The sequence below is a fragment of the Polyodon spathula genome, unplaced genomic scaffold (genome assembly GCF_017654505.1).
Source record: "Polyodon spathula isolate WHYD16114869_AA unplaced genomic scaffold, ASM1765450v1 scaffolds_3968, whole genome shotgun sequence".
Taxonomy (NCBI): Eukaryota; Metazoa; Chordata; class Actinopteri; order Acipenseriformes; family Polyodontidae; genus Polyodon; species Polyodon spathula.
This window is the reverse complement of record NW_024475425.1, coordinates 615-17,384: the sequence shown is the minus strand read 5'-3', so window position 1 is coordinate 17,384 and position 16,770 is coordinate 615. Positions and strand designations below refer to the sequence as shown.

Below are 16,770 nucleotides of genomic sequence, written 5' to 3'. Positions count from 1 at the left end.
TAGTATATAATTTGAAACATGAAACAGAATGCAAAATTCTATTAAGAAGCCCTGTGTGTTAATATTTCTAACGCAGTCGGTCGGTTTCACAGACCCAGGTTAGCCCTTGTCTTGGACTACCTAATGTTACCCCAACCTAAGCAAGGTGGTCCAAGACTAGCGCTTATCGTGGTGGTTGAAACCAGCCGAGCATGTATTTGTTAGCAGAAATATATCCTACTGGAAAGTGATTAACGAATTACATTCAAATGAGGTAATGCGATTTTGATTTTTTTTTAGCTAACATTCTGGAGGCAAAACTAAAATCAATTTTCAAGAGCAAATAATTGCTCGTTCGTTAAGCCTTGATGACAGAATTCCTATAAAGCGTTATAGTTATGGTATAACCAGCCCGTAGCACCGTTCAGAATCCGTCAAGTGCAGATAACACTATGTAACACAATTTTTTGTTCCTGGGTAGTAAGTGTTATTTCCTAATTGCTTATGCCTCAAAAGTATAGAACATGGCTATTATTCCCCACAAACTTTGCTTTTGTGACCAGGACAGTGATATTTCAAAATATCACTATTTCCAATGGGAAAATGGGCAAATGTGTGTCTTTTCGTTCACATAAAGTCATACATATGAATGTTTACAATTATACTGTATTTACAGTATAATTGTAAATCTCCAAAAACTACTCACTTCTAAATCTTTTGTAGTCATCTTTGTATTACTTTAGTATAAATACATGTTAATTTGGATTCATATGTTGTTTTTTTCAGACTTTATGTGAACGAAAAGACACACATTTTTCCCGTTTTCCCATTGGAAATAGTGATATTTTGAAATATCACTGTCCTGGTCACAAAAGCAAAGTTTGTGGGGAATAATAGCCATTTTCTATACTTTTGAGGCATAAGCAATTAGGAAATAACACTTACTACCCAGGAACAAAAAATTATTATTTTATTTGGTTACACAGTGTAATCGTTTTAGTAGCCATTAACCAACGATTAACTGCGTGCTCTGAAGCAGAAGGCATGTCAAGAATGTGCAGGATACCTTGCACTGGCTGCTGTGCTGCGCCCCTGGGCATTAGGAACGTTCTGAGGAGCCTGATTCACACGCTATGACATTGCAGTTATTCAAGGACTAGTGCAGTAGGAATCTAGTGTTAATTAGGCCACTTTGGTAGCAACCAAAACAAACCCATTTTGTTGTGCGTCTGCCTCCATGGAGATGCCGCTTTACATTTGATTCCAATTGACAATGCCGACGAAACGACGCGGATATCATTTTTCACTGTCAGTTAGACTCCCACCACCTAACACTAAGAACGGTTCTTCAGCTATACACGATACATAGGTTCCTGTATTCGCATGCTTAGAGCACAATAATCGCCTCGCAAACCATAGTGTCTAGTTTGATGTAAAACAACACGTGTTGGGAGTACCGCTACGGCGAAATTGTCATCTAAGGTCACTGTCTCCAAAAAAACAAACAAAAAAAAAAAAACAGGTTCCAGCATAAAGAAACCTATTGTATACAGATATGCCTTATCACGGGAAACCATCGTCATGCTACTTATTTTATACAAGGAAACACTCACTGACTGCTCGGGGCACCACTGTGGTTCACAGGACACAGGCCACAGAAATGCCCCAGATCCTGCTGCGTAGGGTACATTCAAATCTCTTCAGAGTGTTGCGATCTATTTTCTGTATGCGACTCGAACACGAAGCTGCTGTGCAGACAGAAAGAAGCGGGCAGAGATCACACAGCCTTAACTGCAGCACTGAATAACAATGGCTTGTTAATGGGCCAGGAAACAATCTCCCATGTCTCAAACGGGGGTTGAGTGAAACTTGAGGCATTGCAAGATTGCAAGTCAGTTCACTAAAAATAACACTACATTACAAACACCGAAGGGACGCACTTGGAAAAAAAAACTAATACAATTCCATTCAATGCAAAATGAAAAGAAATGAATAATATCATAATAATAATAATAATAATAATAATAATAATAATAATAATAATAATAATACAAACGTATGTAACCTCGTTAAAGCTACTATTACAAAACTTCCTACACAGCCTCAGTGAAGTTGCACGGTTTAGTTGGAAACGGGAGATACTTTTTCGCTTATTTTAAAGTGCTGCCCCGGCACTGGACAGTCTGTGCTCCCGATAGGATCTCCAGACAGGCCGGCGCGACTCCGCTCACTCCGGCCGCTCAGATTGATTGATAGGCAGCAAAAGCAGCCAACCACCAAGAGCTGTCGAACTGAACTTCCGGTAGTTGTAACGTCCTCCTGCCGGTGATTGGCGAGATTTGAACAAATACTTGTGTTCCCGAGCCGGAGGGAAAGTTTGAATCGAGATTGAGTGAAGAGGCTTGAGGACGAGCAGGAGACTGGAAGAGAAACAACGCCGCCTTCGCCATGATCAAACCACCGTGAGTATTTTATAAATGTGTAGACGCTGCAAATATATATAAAGTATGTTTCTTGAATGAGAAGGTGTGGCGCAGCTCACCCGAGCGTTTCCGGCCTGTGCATCGTGAGGGAATTGTTGCCTAGGGAGTTTTAATTTAGTGTCGGCGGTGGCATTAATTAGCGCAATATAAACATCAAGGGACTTTCACATAATGTATTGTAAAGCACGGACTGTAGTTTATTGGGCCTAAATTACTAATATTCTCTCAACTTCTGAATCACTAAGCTCATTTGTTCTGCCAGTTTGCAGTCAGACATGTTTGGGTTTAAATTGCGCTCGTCATAAAAAAAAAAAAAAAAAGAAATAATCTTTTTAACACGACGTTAAGCAATTTGTTTGAAAAGGGTACTGTATCGAACTCTGTTTTGTTGCATAACACAGAAACTTAGTTTTCTATTAAAATACATCTATAAAGATTCTGCTCATGATTTATTTTTCTAGCAGAAGGGAGTGTGGTGTCATAATCCGGGAAATGTAGGTGCAGTGTAACAAACTAAATGGGGGGGGGGGGGTCTTTTAAAAAGCATATATATTTATTTGTATTTGTCCCGTGAGTACTGAGTGTATTTCTAGTATGCGGTATTAACAAGTCCTGGGTAACCGTATATATAGATATTTATTTCGCACACTATTTGTAATTCTGAACTACATAATGATACCTGTCTCAATTAAAATGAATGGCAGGCTATCTTAACAAAATAAAATGGTTAAGTGCTGTGAAATATACGCATTGCCAGTTGTTGCCGGAATCGTATTGTAAAGTTTGCTTCCTAAGTGGCTCTCAATATAACAAAACGTTCAGATGGGAACACAAGCCACCACAACGTTTTGCAGTATCTTAGCTTTCCTGAAGTGGTGAGGTTATAATTTCTGATTTCTCTCCTCTAGGAGGGGTAAAACACCCCGAAGACCTGCCCTAAAGAAACCATCCAATAACAGTAACCTTAAAGATCCAGTTGGTGTAAGTTGATGAGAAAAAAATAAACAGATAGTGTGTGTCTGCCTTTTTTTATTTTTAACCTTAGTGTATTTATATTGTGGACTGTATGATTGATTCAGGTGTACTGCCGGGTCCGCCCGCTTGGTTCAGAGGACCAGGAATGCTGTATTGAGGTGATCAGTGAAACAACAATACAACTGCACCCTCCAGAAGGGAGCAAAGTTAACAGGAATGGAGAGTTCAAAGAGGTAATTGTATTTGCATCTTCAGCTAGTACATGGTAAAATGGAAAACAAACACGGACAAATCCATCAGCTAACAAAATGGTTTGAGTGAGGCAGTTATTTTTATAATTTGGACTGCTGATCTCAGTCATGACCTGTGCGTTCTGATTCATAAGGTGTAATGGTGATATTTGATTTACCATAGAATTGTTTTGCCTGCACCTGGAAAGGACATTATGGAGTGAGAGAAAGGTAACAGGAAGATTAACTTTGCAGTGTTATTGATTCCGTTGGACACAAACATTTGTTACTTTAACTCTTGTAGACGCAGTATTCCTTCAAGAATGTGTTTGGTCTGAACATATCTCAGCTTGAACTGTTTGACAACGTGGCAAAGCCACTTGTTGATGATGTCATTCATTGTAAAAATGGTAAGCAGCTTGCAACATTATCTAAACTGGTTTGATGTTAAAAAAAAAAAAAAAAAAAAAAAAAAAGCATTTGCATTTCATACTTTACTATTTCTTTTAGGTTTGCTTTTCACGTATGGTGTGACAGGCAGCGGGAAAACTCATACAATGACTGGCTCTCCTGGGGAAGGGGGTCTTCTTCCCCGCTCTCTGGATATGATTTTCAATAGTATAGGTCCTTATCAGGCAAAGCGATACGTAAGTAAATTGGCAAGGATTACCATTATTTTATTTCAAAGTAGAATATAAATGACATTTCTAATGTTTCTGCTTTAGGTTTTCAAGCCAGATGACAAAAATGGCATGGAGATTCAGACCTCCGTTGATGCTTTGTTAGAAAGGCAAAAAAGAGAGAGCCAAACATCTGCACCGAAGACTCCTTCTAGGTAGGGTTAAGCCTTTGAATAGATTTTTGTGGACTTGCGCTTGTGCACTGTTTGTTTTTCACCAGGTTGAATCTGGTTTGAATTCTGTTGCATACACTGCACAACTCCATAATTCATTGATGATGGACGTAAACCTATGCTTTAAAAATACCCCACAACTTTAACATTTGTTTCTATTCTAGGCAAAGGCCAGATCCAGAGTTTGCTGACATGATCAATGTAGAAGATACTTGCAAGGCAGAGGGTATCGATGAAGACAGTGTCTACAGTGTTTTTGTTTCATACATAGAAATCTATAATAATTACATCTATGATCTCCTAGAGGAAGTCCCATATGATCCAATAAGGCCAAAGTAAGTACTATAAGATTATTCAGCTTGCTTTAAAAATGTGAGTAACTAACTTCATTTAACTTAGAGGGGATGTGCGAGTGTCTTTCATGTACACTGTGAGTGACCTTGTTAAAACATTCCAGTTATTTACACAAGTATCTACCAGGGTGTTTTCAGTTATGGATATGTGTCAGTGGCACTGGCACTGGAACCGTTTTTAAAGTGGGGGTGCTGAAAGCCATTTTACAGAACTGTAACCCCTGTGTATGATGGAAGCCATGTAAAGCCAAGGGGGTGCTGCTGCACCCCTAGCACCCCTAGTTCCAGCACCCTTGCTATCTGTTTCTGCTTTGCACAGGGGTATTGTCAGTATCACCCTGAAAGCTAATGTACCTTGGATTTAGCTTTCCAGGGTGATACTGACAATACCCCTGTGCAAAGCAGAAACAGATAGCAAGGGTGCTGGAACTAGGGGTGCGGTAGCACCCTCTTGGCTTTGCATGTCTTCCATCATATACTGGGGTTACAGTTTTGTTCAATTGCTTTCAGCACCCCCAATTTAAAAAGTGTTCCAGTGCCAGTGCCACTGACACATATCCATAACTGAAAACACCCTGGTAGATACTTGTGTAAATAACTGGAATGTTTTAACAAGGTCACTCACAGTGTACATGAAAGACACTCGCACATCCCCTCTAAGTTAAATGAAGTTAGTTACTCACATTTTTAAAGCAAGCTGAATAATCTTATAGTACTTACTTTGGCCTTATTGGATCATATGGGACTTCCTCTAGGAGATCATAGATGTAATTATTATAGATTTCTATGTATGAAACAAAAACACTGTAGACACTGTCTTCATCGATACCCTCTGCCTTGCAAGTATCTTCTACATTGATCATGTCAGCAAACTCTGGATCTGGCCTTTGCCTAGAATAGAAACAAATGTTAAAGTTGTGGGGTATTTTTAAAGCATAGGTTTACGTCCATCATCAATGAATTATGGAGTTGTGCAGTGTATGCAACAGAATTCAAACCAGATTCAACCTGGTGAAAAACAAACAGTGCACAAGCGCAAGTCCACAAAAATCTATTCAAAGGCTTAACCCTACCTAGAAGGAGTCTTCGGTGCAGATGTTTGGCTCTCTCTTTTTTGCCTTTCTAACAAAGCATCAACGGAGGTCTGAATCTCCATGCCATTTTTGTCATCTGGCTTGAAAACCTAAAGCAGAAACATTAGAAATGTCATTTATATTCTACTTTGAAATAAAATAATGGTAATCCTTGCCAATTTACTTACGTATCGCTTTGCCTGATAAGGACCTATACTATTGAAAATCATATCCAGAGAGCGGGGAAGAAGACCCCCTTCCCCAGGAGAGCCAGTCATTGTATGAGTTTTCCCGCTGCCTGTCACACCATACGTGAAAAGCAAACCTAAAAGAAATAGTAATGAAAATGCAAATGCTTGTTTTTTGTTTTTTTTTTGTTTTTTTTTTAACAGTCAAACCAGTTTTGATAATGTTGCAAGCTGCTTACCATTTTTACAATGAATGACATCATCAACAAGTGGCTTTGCCACGTTGTCAAACAGTTCAAGCTGAGATATGTTCAGACCAAACACATTCTTGAAGGAATACTGCGTCTACAAGAGTTAAAGTAACAAATGTTTGTGTCCAACGGAATCAATAACACTGCAAAGTTAATCTTCCTGTTACCTTTCTCTCACTCCATAATGTCCTTTCCAGGTGCAGGCAAAACAATTCTATGGTAAATCAAATATCACCATTACACCTTATGAATCAGAACGCACAGGTCATGACTGAGATCAGCAGTCCAAATTATAAAAATAACTGCCTCACTCAAACCATTTTGTTAGCTGATGGATTTGTCCGTGTTTGTTTTCCATTTTACCATGTACTAGCTGAAGATGCAAATACAATTACCTCTTTGAACTCTCCATTCCTGTTAACTTTGCTCCCTTCTGGAGGGTGCAGTTGTATTGTTGTTTCACTGATCACCTCAATACAGCATTCCTGGTCCTCTGAACCAAGCGGGCGGACCCGGCAGTACACCTGAATCAATCATACAGTCCACAATATAAATACACTAAGGTTAAAAATAAAAAAAGGCAGACACACACTATCTGTTTATTTTTTTCTCATCAACTTACACCAACTGGATCTTTAAGGTTACTGTTATTGGATGGTTTCTTTAGGGCAGGTCTTCGGGGTGTTTTACCCCTCCTAGAGGAGAGAAATCAGAAATTATAACCTCACCACTTCAGGAAAGCTAAGATACTGCAAAACGTTGTGGTGGCTTGTGTTCCCATCTGAACGTTTTGTTATATTGAGAGCCACTTAGGAAGCAAACTTTACAATACGATTCCGGCAACAACTGGCAATGCGTATATTTCACAGCACTTAACCATTTTATTTTGTTAAGATAGCCTGCCATTCATTTTAATTGAGACAGGTATCATTATGTAGTTCAGAATTACAAATAGTGTGCGAAATAAATATCTATATATACGGTTACCCAGGACTTGTTAATACCGCATACTAGAAATACACTCAGTACTCACGGGACAAATACAAATAAATATATATGCTTTTTAAAAGACCCCCCCCCCCCCCCCCCCATTAGTTTGTTACAACTGCACCACATTTCCCGGATTATGACACCACACTCCCTTCTGCTAGAAAAATAAATCATGAGCAGAATCTTTACAGATGTATTTTAATAGAAAACTAAGTTTCTGTGTTATGCAACAAAACACAGAGTTCGATACAGTACCCTTTTCAAACAAATTGCTTAACGTCGTGTTAAAAAGATTATTTCTTTTTTTTTTTTTCTTAATGACGAGCGCAATTTAAACCCAAACATGTCTGACTGCAAACTGGCAGAACAAATGAGCTTAGTGATTCAGAAGTTGAGAGAATATTAGTAATTTAGGCCCAATAAACTACAGTCCGTGCTTTACAATACATTATGTGAAAGTCCCTTGATGTTTATATTGCGCTAATTAATGCCACCGCCGACACTAAATTAAAACTCCCTAGGCAACAATTCCCTCACGATGCACAGGCCGGAAACGCTCGGGTGAGCTGCGCCACACCTTCTCATTCAAGAAACATACTTTATATATATTTGCAGCATCTACACATTTATAAAATACTCACGGTGGTTTGATCATGGCGAAGGCGGCGTTGTTTCTCTTCCAGTCTCCTGCTCGTCCTCAAGCCTCTTCACTCAATCTCGATTCAAACTTTCCCTCCGGCTCGGGAACACAAGTATTTGTTCAAATCTCGCCAATCACCGGCAGGAGGACGTTACAACTACCGGAAGTTCAGTTCGACAGCTCTTGGTGGTTGGCTGCTTTTGCTGCCTATCAATCAATCTGAGCGGCCGGAGTGAGCGGAGTCGCGCCGGCCTGTCTGGAGATCCTATCGGGAGCACAGACTGTCCAGTGCCGGGGCAGCACTTTAAAATAAGCGAAAAAGTATCTCCCGTTTCCAACTAAACCGTGCAACTTCACTGAGGCTGTGTAGGAAGTTTTGTAATAGTAGCTTTAACGAGGTTACATACGTTTGTATTATTATTATTATTATTATTATTCTTATTATTATGTATAATTATTATTATTATCTTATTATTATTCATTTCTTTTCATTTTGCATTGAATGGAATTGTATTAGTTTTTTTTTCCAAGTGCGTCCCTTCGGTGTTTGTAATGTAGTGTTATTTTTAGTGAACTGACTTGCAATCTTGCAATGCCTCAAGTTTCACTCAACCCCCGTTTGAGACATGGGAGATTGTTTCCTGGCCCATTAACAAGCCATTGTTATTCAGTGCTGCAGTTAAGGCTGTGTGATCTCTGCCCGCTTCTTTCTGTCTGCACAGCAGCTTCGTGTTCGAGTCGCATACAGAAAATAGATCGCAACACTCTGAAGAGATTTGAATGTACCCTACGCAGCAGGATCTGGGGCATTTCTGTGGCCTGTGTCCTGTGAACCACAGTGGTGCCCCGAGCAGTCAGTGAGTGTTTCCTTGTATAAAATAAGTAGCATGACGATGGTCCGTGATAAGCATATCTGTATACAATAGGTTTCTTATGGCTGGCTGGAACCTGTTTTTTTTTTTTTGTTTGTTTTTTTATGACTTGGGGGGGTTTGTCAATTTGAATCAAATGTAAAGCGGCATCTCCATGGAGACAGACGCACAACAAAATGGGTTTGTTTTGGTTGCTACCAAAGTGGCCTAATTAACACTAGATTCCTACTGCACTAGTCCTTGAATAACTGCAATGTCATAGCGTGTGAATCAGGCTCCTCAGAACGTTCCTAATGCCCAGGGGCGCAGCACAGCAGCCAGTGCAAGGTATCCTGCACATTCTTGACATGCCTTCTGCTTCAGAGCACGCAGTTAATCGTTGGTTAATGGCTACTAAAACGATTACACTGTGTAACCAAAAAAATAATAATTTTTGTTCCTGGGTAGTAAGTGTTATTTCCTAATTGTTTACGCCTCAAAAGTATAGAAAATGGCTATTATTTCCCCACAAACTTTGCTTTTGTGATCAGGACAGTGATATTTCAAAATATCACTATTTCCAATGGGAAAACGGGCAAATGTGTGTCTTTTCGTTCACATAAAGTCAGAAAAAAAAACAACATATGAATCCAAATTAACAAGTATTTATACTAAAGTAATACAAAAATTGACTACAAAAGACTTAGAAGTGAGTAGTTTTTCGAGATTTACAATTATACTGTATTTACAGTATAATTGTAAAAACATTTCATAGTAGTATGACTTTATCTGAACGAAAAGACACACATTTGCCCGTTTTCCCATTGGAAATAGTGATATTTTGAAATATCACGGTCCTGGTCACAAAAGCAAAGTTTGTGGGGAATAATAGCCATTTTCTATACTTTTGAGGCATAAGCAATTAGGAAATTAAAATTAATACCCAGGAACAAATTGTGGGTACATAGTGTTATATGCACTTGACGATTATACCGGTTGCTACGGGCTGGTTAATACCATAACTTATAACGGCCTGGATAGGAAATTCTGTCATCAAGGCTCTTAACGAACGAGCAATTATTTGCTCTTGAAAATTGATTTTAGTTTTGCCTCCAGAATGTTAGCTAAAAAAAAATCAAAATCGCATTACCTCATTTGAATGTAATTCGTTAATCACTTTCCAGTAGGATATATTTCTGCTAACAAATACATGCTCGGCTGGTTTCAACCACCACGATAAGCGCTAGTCTTGGACCACCTTGCTTAGGTTGGGGTAACATTAGGTAGTCCAAGACAAGGGCTAACCTGGGTCTGTGAAACCGACCGACTGCGTTAGAAATATTAACACACAGGGCTTCTTAATAGAATTTTGCATTCTGTTTCATGTTTCAAATTATATACTAGTGTGTTGAATTCATGAGAAAAAAGTCAGACCAAAAGAGTCACTAAATGCATTTATATGTTCTAGAAACTGAGTGATCTGTTCCAATGGTCTTGGCAGATTGATAGTTCAATCTAGGGTTGAAAAACCGATAGCTTATTAATAATTCAATTTATATACCTTTTTCTTTGTAAAGCAATTACATTTCGTAAATTAACCCAAATACGTATTATAGACAATGTATTTATTTCCTTACTGGGGTTAGAAAATGGAATTAACTACAAAAAGGACTCCCAAGATAAGCATGCCTGTTTCAGTTTGTATCATCATAATCATGAATAAGACTTTTATAGCTTTTTTAATTGAGGAACTAAATGGCACAGCCATCCCAAGCTAAGAGCTGTAGGTCTGCAGTGCATTACTGGTCTCCACAGCTCTGTCATTCCTAACCACCTTAATATGCTGTACTGTGGAACAGTAAGGACTGAAATGCAGACCCCTTCTACTATTTCTGTGCTAGCCTACACTTTTACAGTTAACAGCATGTACGAGCGCTGGCCTGTAATCTAACTAGTTTGCTCTGATTGACAGATAATTGTTCCCACTTGTCTTCAGTACCGGTCCATCTTCCCTCCAGCATGTGAAATAGCTTGTGTAATAATGTGAAGTCTGCTAGCTCTCTGTCAATATTTAAGACTTGCTTTTCTACATACATGGGGCTTTTCATCCATTCTGTTTGTTGTGTGTATGCTATGGACTGGATTAAGTAAAAATGATGGCTGCACCACAGCCATTGATAAGCATAGCTATAGAGGTATTATACACTTTAATTCAATTCAAACCTATGTATGAGCTTACTATTCTACAGGGGTTGCTGGACAAAGATTCATTCAGCAACCTATTATGGAATATTATACTACGTTGATGATAAATTATAAAAAATGATTTAAAAAAAATGCAATTAGGCATGTTGAGGCACAGATATCGTCATTTATTATTATTGACAATTCAGAACAATTTGCAGTTATAAAGTATAAAAAAAATAACATCAGAAACAGTTTTTAAGACGAAAAAAAAAAATCAAACAGGTTTTAGTTTGTTTGACCTTAAAAAGGCACGTGATTGTTTATGTATTCCATGTGCTCGGCAATGCAGATAACATTTATTTTTCCCGTTCTGTTAAGCATGATAAATATGCCCTCAGTTTTTAATAAAGCAGCTCCTCACCAAAACCACAGAGAATCTGGATCCATGTGCACTAAAACCACAGAGAATCTGGATCCATGTGCACTAAAACCAGAGAGAATCTGGATCCATGTGCAGTAAAACCACAGAGAATCTGGATCCATGTGCACCAAAACCACAGAATCTGGATCCATGTGCACCAAAACCACAGAGAATCTGGATCCATGTGCACTAAAACCACAGAGAATCTGGATCCATGTGCACCAAAACCAGAGAGAATCTAGATCCATGTGCAGTAAAACCACAGAGAATCTGGATCCATGTGCACCAAAACCACAGAGAATCTGGATCCATGTGCACTAAAACCACAGAGAATCTGGATCCATGTGCACTAAAACCACAGAGAATCTGGATCCATGTGCACTAAAACCAGAGAGAGAATCTGGATCCATGTGCACTAAAACCAAAACCACAGAGAATCTGGATCCATGTGCACTAAAACCACAGAGAATCCATGTGCACCAAAACCACAGAGAATCTGGATCCATGTGCACCAAAACCACAGAATCTGGATCCATGTGCACCAAAACCACAGAGAATCTGGATCCATGTAAAACCACAATTAATATTGAAGTAAAAATATAGCAGGCTGGCTGGACTTTGTACCGAAGTGGCCTTTAATCAAAGTGTCACTATGTGTAATGGCACCATCAGTGAAAATATGGAAGAATAGCCCACCTATATACCTGTTACAAAAGGTGCATGTCCATGACCAGCGAAACACCTTGATCAAAGAGCATTCCCAGGACCTAAAGCAAGGTGCTTTAACTTACTTTATTATTTAAAATCTGAACATAGTTTTAAAAAGTTGATGTACTCGCATGGAATCTCAATTTTCTTTTGATTGCACAATGCAGTTATTTTTATTGTTTTTTTTTTTTTCATATGTTCTTAAAATGAAAGTGTTTCAAGTGCTGAAGCATCGCCTGGGTAGATATTTTGTGGTCCCGCTTGCTGTTTTTAAAACTTCAGAGGTACAAGTCTTAGACAGTTCAAAATATTTTAAACCTAATTTACAATTGAACCTGTCATATTTAGAGTTTACAAAAGTGAAGTCCTGGCATGTGTCTGTACATCATATTCATAGATAAGAGAATTAATATCACAGTACCTTCTCAATTTGCAAAAGCGCAGTCTTTCAATATTACAGAATTATAAATTGAAGGCATAGTAACATATTCCGTTTGCAGCTGCCGATAAACAACCAAACACTAGTATTAATATTTTGGTTTGTCATTTATTGTATCCAAGAGACATTTAAAAAAAATACGTTCTATAACAAAATAGCATTAAAACTGAGGCAGGAGCACAAGGGCATTAGTAGAATCCTCACTTGTAACTCTTGGGTGTGCGATGTTCACTTTCTACCAGATCATACAGTATAGAAGGTACTGTTTTATTTAAATCTCTCAACCACATCAAAAGTGATTGATAAAGTTGAGGAAGGTTTAATTAGAGGATTGAGCTAACAATCAATCAGTTTTACTTTTTCTTGACACTGTACAAGATTATGTAATAGAAAAATGATCTTTAGAAATAGTTGGAAAAAATGAATAAAAACAAGTGCAAAAGCATCTAGTTGGGTTGGGGAGGGGGGTTAGCAGAACAACTTCAATAAATGCCTTGATTGTGATTTTCCAATGTAAAACACTTTCCTAACAAAGCAACAGTTCAATACAAATGAATTAGTAAGGCACAAAGCCATTTGGGCAGATACTGTCCAGTACCAAAAATACCAACATGTGCTTGCTCTAAGGTGCGCTTAATACAACGGTGCACCTTTGCGCACCTGAGCCTGCAATGCAAATGCTGTGTGTCCCTTTCTTGGAAGAAACATTCATAAAGCTTTCTGATTATACAGCGTGGTAGTGGCCTTTTCTTGTCTCAGTTTCTTGGAGTCTGGTTTCCAGCACGTGGCCAAGGAGAACGCGAGGATCACGCAGAGGTTTAATGCGACACAGGCTAGAACAGCAGCTACAGTCCCTGTGAAAGTGGTGGCGGGAGCGTGGTTCAGGAGCCAGGCACGTCGGATCGTCTTGTCCATCATTATAGCCTCCATCTGGAAATGTGTGCCAAGAACTGCACAGATATGGAAAAGCTGGTGACTGTGTCCTGTATAAAAAATACATTCAATAATACATACATACATGTCCATCTTATCGCCTCCATCTGGATAGGTGTATACCTACAGATCTATAAAAAAAGTGGTGACTGCCCCCGCAGTGCTCTGTATAATAGAATCCGTCGACTGAAAAGAAACCCATTCGAAATATTCTTCATGGGCGTAAAATAAATAAGCGACCTAGATTGCTCCATTATGTGCTGCTTCACAGTCTTTTATGTTATTATTGTAGCAATATCGATTTAGCTGCAGCTATCGGTCTTTGTTTTGCCCATATTTCTTTATCAATGCTGTTTTATTACAAATTCATGTAAAATTAGTCAAGTTTGTGTATGACTTTTTTGTTGCACGTTTCTAAGAATTAAACACAGTTTGATATTACTGAAACTTATTGTTGTTGGATCCTTTAACAAAAGACTAAGATGCTTTCATGAGGTAAAGGAAATTTGAAAAATATTGCATTCTTGTATTTAGTGAATGATCATGCCCGTTGGGAGTATACCGGTGCCACCCATGTGCTTTAACTGAATAAAGGGCTGGATGGCAGCCAATGAGTTACACCCGGAGGAGATGAAGGATAAAGTGTGAAATTACAGGCACATGCTTATGTAAAACTGGAAGATTTATAGGCAGTAGAGTACCGAATGCAGGTACTGAGTTTAAGAATGCTTTAGTTTTTTAAACCTGTTGTTAATATGTGAAATGTTTAAGGTACAAAGCCAAAACAGTCTGAAACAGTTTAATGAATATCAAACATCACACTGCATCTTAAATAACTGAGACTGACTTCTGATTCAAAGACACTGGTTCATGTAAAGATAAAGGAAGGTTATGGCACCAGAAAGGCATGGTTCAATGCATACAAACTTCATGGTTTAATCATGAAATATTGAAACTCACTGGGCACAATACATGCATTTCTCATTGGCATCCTCATATGAGGTCCTCACGTTTGCCCATGTAACAAAATATTCATTGAGGGACCATTGAGGCAGGTCCTCATGTATTTTTGTCACCTTCCATCTGCCCCATATAAAAACTAGATGACAGTTTTACCCGTCTGCATATGAGGTCACCATGCATGAAAAGAGTTGAGAGAATAAAAAAAAATTACAGAAGAAGCCTGGAAAGTGTTTTTGAAGAACAATAGCTACCGAAGAAGTCGAAACTCCCGGGCGCGAGTCTCTCGGGGAGGTGCGTAGTGAAGAGGAAGCAGGTGAGGAAGGCGAGGGCTGTGTGTCTGTAGTGCAGGGCGTTCGTCTCGTTGTCAGTGCAGCCCTCTCCAGAGCACAGGAATATCTGGAGAGGATATAGAGGCAGCAGTGTTTACAGAGATGCCACAGTCTAACCATGCCAGCAGGCATCTCTGGGATTATGGAACTGTTGGTACTAAAATTCTACCCTGCTAACAGTATGGTCAAGCATAGTGAAACTGGGGAATGCAGAGCAAACTTACTGTAAAGATGTACCATGGTAAACTTGTATAAGGGGTATTATATGGTATATTGTATAAGGGACCAGATATGGAATAGCTGTTTTAAAAGAGAAGCTGTAAATGTCAGGCAATCTACTTACCCTGTAGAATAATGGAATGTTGTCGAACATGTAGGGGTATGCGAAGGCCAGCGTGCGAAGGGCTTTACTCAGCTTCGGTCTTTCCAGTTCTGGAAACCTACAACACGGTGAGGAATGACAGACACATACCATGCAATACAAGCTTCAATTGCAGGGCTAAAAGAAGGTACTCTACGAGATTTTTTTAAATGTGTATTTATAATAGTGGTACATGTCTCTGCATGCATAGTGTAACTCTAATTAAATGTGAAATTATCTTTACTCAGTTAAACTGGCAATATAATTGCCTTCCGAGTTAGGAACAGTGCTAAGTCAATATTAAAAATAAATGAAGGGGGGGGGGGGGGGGGGGGGTGGGATACAGGACAATAATGAACCAATTTGTTTTTGGTTGCATTACATATAGTATAATTTGCAACACATCAAACTATTCAATAATTTAAGGAACTGACCTTGAATTATCCTGCTGTGTTATCACAGAATGTAATATCAAATTCAGCAGCATGGATATTAAAACAAAGGCGGGTTTAGGGTTTTTCTTTTTTCGTGCTGTTACTGCTGATATAGACACATTTGATAAAGTAAATAATTTGTATGATCATCATGCAAAAGAAAATGTAATAATGTGAATTGCATGCAGTCCTGGTAATATAGTGTATTTCACTGCAATACTATACAGCTTATTGCCTTGGAATAACCTAAACCATGATGTAACTAGTTCTATAAAGTATTTATAAATTAAACTTTCTTTTTAGTTTTTCGCTGCTGCTTTGCTTATGGCCTTGGCATGTTTCTTTAAACTGAATGAAAAGCTTTTTAATGCTTCATTCTGTACCTGGAGTTTAAGCTGCTTGACCGCAGTGCTGCAAGATGATGTGTACGTGCATGACAATGAGGCCGCATAAACATTGGAAAATGTTTGAGTTTTAATTTAATCAGCTTCAAGTGTAATCTGGGTTTCCTGGTCCCATCCTCAAAATAAGATGGATCCAAAAACCAACGTATAATCAAGCACACATTTTACATGTAAACATTTGCAAATAAGCGTTTGATTCGTAATTAATTTTACAAACTGCAAGCAAAAATTATTTTCCATTATTAAATAAAAAAAATCTGAATCGCTTTCATTTTGATCACAAAATCCATTATGATTTTCTTGAGTTCATGCAGCTGTGTCCAAAGAAAACAAAAGCTTCATTAGGAAACTCTGAACTCTACTGCGGCCTTGATAGAATCACAAAATACAAATCACAAACCGTGTCATGAAACGTGACAGAAACATTTTGGCATGGGTTTTTACTTTATAAAGGAATAACCAATGGCATGCAGAGAGCGTTATTAATTGTAACTGGTTTATTTGTTGTTCTTTACAAGGACAATAGCTGCCTGGTAAGTATCGTTTTGGCTCTAGATTATTCTAGTAATGTTTAACTTCAGATAAGCGCTGCAAGCCCTTTAGGTTTGTCAAATGCTGTATTATAAGAGTTTATAAGTGAGTTTACACCACCAGTACCATTGTACCCCTTTCTACATATTGTTTGCTTTTAAGGTTTGTATTTTTCTCTGCAAGGTAAGGGTAAT

General features: G+C 38.5%; 3 protein-coding genes across 3 annotated transcripts; 1 reads left to right on the top strand and 2 right to left on the bottom strand.

Annotated features, from left to right (window-relative positions):
* Positions 1–2,297: 2,297 nt before the first annotated feature.
* LOC121312562 (kinesin-like protein KIF23) lies at positions 2,298–5,078 on the top strand. The gene is made up of 7 exons (XM_041244285.1): positions 2,298–2,441; positions 3,371–3,443; positions 3,542–3,670; positions 3,972–4,077; positions 4,178–4,314; positions 4,393–4,502; positions 4,685–5,078. The coding sequence occupies exons 1-7, from the start codon at positions 2,428–2,430 to the stop codon at positions 4,857–4,859; spliced, it is 744 nt and encodes a 247-aa protein (XP_041100219.1). The 5' UTR covers positions 2,298–2,427; the 3' UTR covers positions 4,860–5,078.
* A 371-nt stretch (positions 5,079–5,449) lies between these two features.
* On the bottom strand, positions 5,450–8,160 carry LOC121312563 (kinesin-like protein KIF23). The gene is made up of 7 exons (XM_041244287.1): positions 8,017–8,160; positions 7,008–7,080; positions 6,781–6,909; positions 6,374–6,479; positions 6,135–6,271; positions 5,947–6,056; positions 5,450–5,764 (listed from the first exon to the last, which is right to left on the bottom strand). The coding sequence occupies exons 1-7, from the start codon at positions 8,028–8,030 to the stop codon at positions 5,590–5,592; spliced, it is 744 nt and encodes a 247-aa protein (XP_041100221.1). The 5' UTR covers positions 8,031–8,160; the 3' UTR covers positions 5,450–5,589.
* A 5,144-nt stretch (positions 8,161–13,304) lies between these two features.
* On the bottom strand, positions 13,305–16,548 carry LOC121312561 (membrane progestin receptor gamma-B-like). The gene is made up of 4 exons (XM_041244284.1): positions 15,642–16,548; positions 15,190–15,286; positions 14,769–14,913; positions 13,305–13,604 (listed from the first exon to the last, which is right to left on the bottom strand). Exons 1-4 carry the CDS (start codon positions 15,692–15,694, stop codon positions 13,330–13,332), a joined length of 570 nt encoding a protein of 189 aa, XP_041100218.1. The 5' UTR covers positions 15,695–16,548; the 3' UTR covers positions 13,305–13,329.
* Between the last annotated feature and the right edge of the window lie 222 nt (positions 16,549–16,770).

Excerpts from the sequence above, each read along its gene's own strand:
- LOC121312562 (XM_041244285.1), top strand. Across the intron at positions 4,078-4,177 it reads TGTCATTCATTGTAAAAATG|GTTTGCTTTTCACGTATGGT; the intron begins GTAAGCAGCTTG and ends TATTTCTTTTAG. Across the intron at positions 4,315-4,392 it reads CTTATCAGGCAAAGCGATAC|GTTTTCAAGCCAGATGACAA; the intron begins GTAAGTAAATTG and ends TTTCTGCTTTAG.
- LOC121312563 (XM_041244287.1), bottom strand. Across the intron at positions 6,480-6,780 it reads GGAATGGAGAGTTCAAAGAG|ACGCAGTATTCCTTCAAGAA; the intron begins GTAATTGTATTT and ends TAACTCTTGTAG. Across the intron at positions 6,057-6,134 it reads CTTATCAGGCAAAGCGATAC|GTTTTCAAGCCAGATGACAA; the intron begins GTAAGTAAATTG and ends TTTCTGCTTTAG.
- LOC121312561 (XM_041244284.1), bottom strand. The coding sequence starts at position 15,694 with ATGCTGCTGAATTTGATATTACATTCTGTGATAACACAGCAGGATAAT. Across the intron at positions 14,914-15,189 it reads ACATTCCATTATTCTACAGG|ATATTCCTGTGCTCTGGAGA; the intron begins GTAAGTAGATTG and ends TATCCTCTCCAG. Across the intron at positions 13,605-14,768 it reads CGGGAGTTTCGACTTCTTCG|GACACAGTCACCAGCTTTTC; the intron begins GTAGCTATTGTT and ends TTTTTTATACAG.